Source organism: Myxine glutinosa, chromosome 6, assembly GCF_964187855.1.
Source record: "Myxine glutinosa chromosome 6, kmMyxGlut1.1, whole genome shotgun sequence".
Classification (NCBI taxonomy): domain Eukaryota; kingdom Metazoa; phylum Chordata; class Myxini; order Myxiniformes; family Myxinidae; genus Myxine; species Myxine glutinosa.
Genome location: NC_136266.1, coordinates 99,113,129 through 99,119,611, shown reverse-complemented (window position 1 = coordinate 99,119,611; position 6,483 = coordinate 99,113,129). Strand labels below are relative to the sequence as shown.

The 6,483-nt window shown below is 38.9% G+C and overlaps 1 protein-coding gene across 3 annotated transcripts in view; it reads right to left on the bottom strand.

Annotated features, from left to right (window-relative positions):
* Positions 1-1,704: 1,704 nt before the first annotated feature.
* MORC2 (MORC family CW-type zinc finger 2) overlaps positions 1,705-6,483 on the bottom strand; it is a 277,672-nt gene continuing 272,893 nt past the window's right edge. For all 3 annotated transcript variants that reach the window (XM_068120516.2, XM_068120518.2, XM_068120517.2), the window contains exon 27: positions 1,705-2,038. In XM_068120516.2, coding sequence (XP_067976617.2) covers positions 1,964-2,038 — 75 coding nt within the window. In that variant the 3' untranslated portion in view covers positions 1,705-1,963. The remainder of the gene's footprint in view (positions 2,039-6,483) is intronic.

The window sequence follows — 6,483 nt, the reverse complement described above, 5'->3', positions numbered from 1 at the left end:
ATAAGTTTCTTCCTGATTCCATGAGAGTTAGAAAACACTTGTAGTGCAACACAAATGATTACTATTACATGCATATTTTATTTATATATATATATATATATATATATATATATATATATATATATATATATATATATATATATATATATATATATATATATATATACATATATATATATACATACATACATATATATATATATATACATATATATATATATATACATATATATATATATATATATACATACATACATATATATATATATATATATCCACAAGCAAGCATTTTTAGTGAAAGCTGTTTTTATAAGCTCAAGAAAAAAAACCCCTTCCCTTTACTACAGGCATGTACTTACAAGGTCCATGATCGTCACGTGGAATGTGAGAAACTGCAAAAACAGAACATCTTAACAAATCGCACAAAGCCTCTTCCAACTCGACATTAAAATGACATGCAAATGCTTACGACAATAAACCACTTTTTGTTTAAGGAACTGTGGTGTATCAGAAACTTAAAAAAACCCAGCAAATACAGTAGCACAGCTTCTACTTTTCCAAGCTTAAAAAAATAGAAAATGATAAATGACAGAGCAGCCATGGTAATAAACTTCCACTATAAACAACTTGGATATTTACAATGAATAAAGTAAAAAAAAAAAAAAAAAAAAAAAACGAAAAAAATATGTACCAAAGTTAATCAAACAAATTTAGTGGTGTGATAATTTCCCCTGGGCCAATTCTTTAAAAAGGCAAAATGAGAACAATGTACAGATGGTGAGGAAGGAAACGTTACACAATGGCCTGGATTTTGAGCATCAATATTGCCCACCATGCAGGATAGCATAGCTTCTTCATTCACGTTAAGCCATTTTTAAATACGCATCTCGAGCATGGTGGAAAATCTTGGCTTGAATTCTTATGAGAAAAAGACAGCAAAATGAGTAGTCAAACTTTCACAAAAAAGCTCCACCAAGAGGTCTTTTTTTTTTTGTACAAATAAAGCAAGTTTTAAAATATCAATACACTCTACATTTATCCATAAACAATTTTAAATTGTCTCCGGAAGTGGAGAAAAACCTGGACTTACACCATCTTGCATAATGTATTTATACTTTACATGGAGGACCAATGCATGCAACTCGAAATTGATGAAGAACATAGACAAAAAAAACAAAAACAGACAGACAGGCAGACCAACCCAGGCACACTGCCACGATTCTGCAAGGTCACAGGATAGATGAGATACGATTCCATCCATACTCAAAAGGGAGTGGATTGAACAACTTCAAAATGACTTAGAGCCCCAAATGCTTTTTTCTTGTTCATGTAGAAGACAGTAAATGGTGTGTACCAATCAAAGTAACATCCATGGGAAAAGACATCACCTGCCGGAGATAAACTACAAAGGTAGTGGATGTGCCGATTAAGCACACGACATCCTTTTTCCATGGTTTAGTTTAATCACCTTCTAATGAAATAAGTAATGACCTAATATCTCTACTATCTTTGGGGCCATTTACATATAATGTAGGCAAATAAGTATGGAAGGGGTGGGGGATCAAAATAGTTCATATATGCTTTGCACATCAGTTCATATGTTTGTACATTTAGCTAAACATAAATGTTCATCCCAGTTACACTCTGTTACATCAACAATTCTTACTACATAACAGATTGAAACCTTTACCAATCACAAAAACGTACTTCTGTTCTGTTTAATCAACTTGTAGACCGATAAGCAACCAACGTTCTTTTGGTAGGTATTTAGAGCGCATCATCATGGCCGACTTGTAATGGCACCCTGCTGACCACACAAGTCATATTTCACACAAGGAAATCAACATTATAATCAAGTTTCCTATTTTCCCTGAAAAACAAAAAATATTTCCAGATGGCGACAACAAAATTGTGGGATGGGAGCACTCGAGCCAAACATGGTGACAAAACGGTCTTTTGAGGATTAGAGCTGGTTAAGCATGTCCTGCAGAAAGAGGTCCACATCTTCCCCATCTCGGTCTTCCTCAAGATCAATGTCCTGCAATGAAACATGGTGTGCAACAAAATGAAATGCGATTAAGCCACGGTAAAAAAGTTTACCGTATTTTCCAGTGTATTAACCGTGCTTTGTCTAATTGGCAAAAAAGTTAAAAGTTGGGGGTGTGGTTAATACATAGATATAGAAAGAAAAAAAAAACCAGTCTTAAAACCAATCGATGCAGAATTTCAATTATATTCCAATTGTCATATCTATATATGTATGTATGTATGTATATATATATATATATATATATCTATATATGTATGTATGTATATATATATATATCTATATATGTATGTATGTATGTATGTATGTATGTATGTATGTATGTATGTATGTATGTATGTATGTATGTATGTATGTATGTATGTATGTATGTATGTATGTATGTATATATATATATATATATATATATATATATATATATATATATATATATATATCTATATTATAATAGCCGTAGATGATTCTGTCTGTCTGTCTGTCTATCTGTTGGGTGTCTGTCCGGGGTGTGGCTTACTCGGTTTGCAGAGTAGCTCCACCCATAGCTCCACCCATTCTGGGAGTGGCTATAAACAAATATCCACCATTTTATTAACTCGCATAGCTTTGAGTCCTGTTTTGTAGGCCCGTGGTGTCTTGCTCTCCCCCAGTTTTATTTCAAATCAAATTCGATAAATCATTTCATTTTTCACAGTCGCTAACATAGTTTTAGACTCGGTTGAAAAAAAACGGGAAGAAAATCCGATGAAAGTTGCCGTTTATAGAACGAAATGAATTCTCAAAGGCCTGTAACTTCAAGGCCATTGAGTCTCTCTCACGCCTTTATCTCCAATCTAACTCACCATATGATTTCATTTTTATCGATGGTTTTACTTTTAGACTCGGTGTCAGCAATAATTGAGAACAATCCACACACGCGGGAAAATGCAGAGATATATTTTTTAAAATCGCGTCATGGTGTATCATACACCGCCCAACATGACACCGCCGGCAATGTGTCGATATATATTAAAAATTCGCTTTTGCTTTTCCGTTATGATATATTACTATTTCGTTTGATGATAGTCGTCACAAAAACGTCAACAATGATGCCGACATATATTTCTTCGTTTTTATTTCATTCAACATATTAGCCGGAAGTAAAATATGTTTCAGGAAATTACCGAGAGATATTTCTTCGTTTTTTTTATTAGTTATGTGCGCATACACTTTAAATAGGTTTATTTGAAATCTTTAATTTTCCACAAACATTCCACACACGCGGGAAAATGCAGAGATATATATTTTAAAATCGCGTCATGGTGTATCATACACCGCCCAACATGACACCGACGGAAATGTGTCGATATCTATTTTAAATTCGATATATCATTTCATTTTTCACAGTCGCTAACATAGTTTTAGACTCGGTTGAAAAAAAACGAGAAGAAAATCCGATGAAAGTTGCCGTTTATAGAACGAAATGAATTCTCAAATGCCTGTAACTTCAAGGCCATTGAGTCTCTCTCACGCCTTTATCTCCAATCTAACTCACCATATGATTTCATTTTTATCGATGGTTTTAGAGTCGGTGTCAGCAATAATTGAGAACATTCCACACACGCGGGAAAATGCAGATATATTTTTTAAAATCGCGTCATGGTGTATCATACACCGCCTAACATGACACCGACGGCAACGTGTCGATACATATTAAAAATTCGATATATCATTTCATTTTTCACAGTCGCTAACATAGTTTTCGACTCGGTTGAAAAAAAACGGGAAGGAAATCCAATGAAAGTTGCCGTTTATAGAACGAAATGAATTCTCAAACGCCTGTAACTTCAACTTCAAGGCCATTGAGTCTCTCTCACGCCTTTATCTCCAATCTAACTCACCATATGATTTCATTTTTATCGATGGTTTTGGACTCGGTGTCAGCAATAATTGAGAACATTCCACACACGCGGGAAAATGCAGAGATATATTTTTAAAAATCGCGTCATGGTGTATCATACACCGCCCAACATGACACCGACGGCAACGTGTCGATATATATTAAAAATTCGCTTTTGCTTTTCCGTTAAGATATATTACTTTTTCGTTTGATGACAGTCGTCACAAAAACGTCAACAATGATGCCGACATATATTTCTTCGTTTTTATTTAATTCAACATTATTAGCCGGAAGTAAAATATGTTTCAGGAAATTACCGAGAGATATTTCTTCGTTTTTTAAAATTAGTTATGTGCGAATACACTTTAAATAGGTTTATTTGAAATCTTTAATTTTCCACAATATAATTTACTTGCCATTTATCATTTGATGATTACGAGACAAATTCCTCTTGAGGATCGTGACAATTCATGCGCTGCGTGGAAACTTCTATTTCCAAAATGAATGAGACGATCGATGAAGAACGCAGACTTGAACAGGATGCAGCAAGAAAACGAATGAGACGGGCGAACGAGTCCATCGACGAACGTCAATGCAAACTTGCGGGGTCACCCGTGGGAATCCCACGGGCATGGATGTGTGTGACATTTCGACATATTGAGTTAGATGCTGCACATTCATTTTTACAAAATGGTTACTGGCAAGTCATCAGATCCAGAAATGGTGTAAAAACCACCGTTTAGAGGCCATTTTTCCCCGCAAAGCGGGGGTTGGCCTTTTCGGGGACCGTGGTAGTTGTTGTTTTTTTGTCCCCTTTTTGAAGCAATGTTTTACGGCCGGATGCCATTCCTGACGCCAACCCTTTTTGCCGCCTTCAACGACAAACAGGGAATTACCAGTGAACTGGTACTCAATTAGCCGACCTCGGAAGGATGACAGGCTGAGTCAACCCCCCTGGCATTAATTCGGCGATCGACCGAGATTCGAACCCAGGATCCTAAGCCGGCACCCTAGCCGCTAGCCCAACACCAGAAATGGTGTCATGAACACAATTTATTTACGCACAAGCACAAAAGCAAGACGGGCCGATTTCCGATTCCGACGGGCGAGACGGGCCGATTTCCGATTCCGACGGGCCGATTTGGAGCAAGAAAAAGAACGAGACGGGAGAAAAAGGAGAGAAACGAGACGGGGAAAGCCGATTGGAGAGGCGAGTGAGGCGCGATTGGAGAGGAGTGTGAGGCGCGATTGGAGAGGAGTGTGAGGCACGATTGGAGAGGAGTGTGAGGCGTGATTGGAGAGGAGTGTGAGGCACGATTGGAGAGGAGTGATTGGAGGGGAGTGTGAGGCACGATTGGAGAGGAGTGTGAGGCACGATTGGAGAGGAGTGTGAGGCACGATTGGAGAGGAGTGTGAGGCGCGATTGGAGAGGAGTGTGAGGCGCGATTGGAGAGGAGTGTGAGGCGCGATTGGAGAGGCGTGTGAAGGAATTTACGCACAAGCACAAAAGCAAGACGGGCCGATTTCCGATTCCGATGGGCCGACGGGCGAGACGGGCCGATTTCCGATTCCGACGGGCCGATTTGGAGCAAGAAAAAGAACGAGACGGGAGAAAAAGGAGAGAAACGAGACGGGGAAAGCCGATTGGAGAGGCGAGTGAGGCGCGATTGGAGAGGAGTGTGAGGCGCGATTGGAGAGGAGTGTGAGGCACGATTGGAGAGGAGTGTGAGGCGTGATTGGAGAGGAGTGTGAGGCACGATTGGAGAGGAGTGATTGGAGGGGAGTGTGAGGCACGATTGGAGAGGAGTGTGAGGCACGATTGGAGAGGAGTGTGAGGCACGATTGGAGAGGAGTGTGAGGCGCGATTGGAGAGGAGTGTGAGGCGCGATTGGAGAGGAGTGTGAGGCGCGATTGGAGAGGCGTGTGAAGGATTGCAGAGGAGAGGAGTGTGAGGGATTGGAGAGGTGAGGGATTGGAAAGGAGAGGGATGTGAGGGTTTGGAGAGGAGAGGAGTGCTAGGTGGAGAGAGGAGAGTGTCAGGTGGAGACAGGAGAGTGTCAGGTGGAGACAGGAGAGTGTCAGGTGGAGAGGAGTGAGGGGTCACATATTATGTGAAATAACTAAATTCACACCATTTCTGGATCTGATGACTTGCCAGTAACCATTTTGTAAAAATGAATGTGCAGCATATTACTCAATATGTCGAAATGTCACACACATCCATGCCCGTGGGATTCCCACGGGTGACCCCGCTAGTATATATATATATCCCCTCGTCCATGGGGACGAGTCCATGTACTCGTCCATGTCCATATCCATATATATATATATACTATATATATATATATATATATATATATATATATATATATATATATATATATAGTGTTGCGGTTTTTAGAACCTTCACATGTAACTTTAGTATTAAATTTCCTTATAAATAACCCCTGTGTACATTGCCCCTTAATTGGCTGTTAAATGAAATAATCGCACCCTAGTTAGTCCATCGCACCTCTTAGCGAACCATAGGACCTCTCTATAGTTATATCGTTATTCTGTG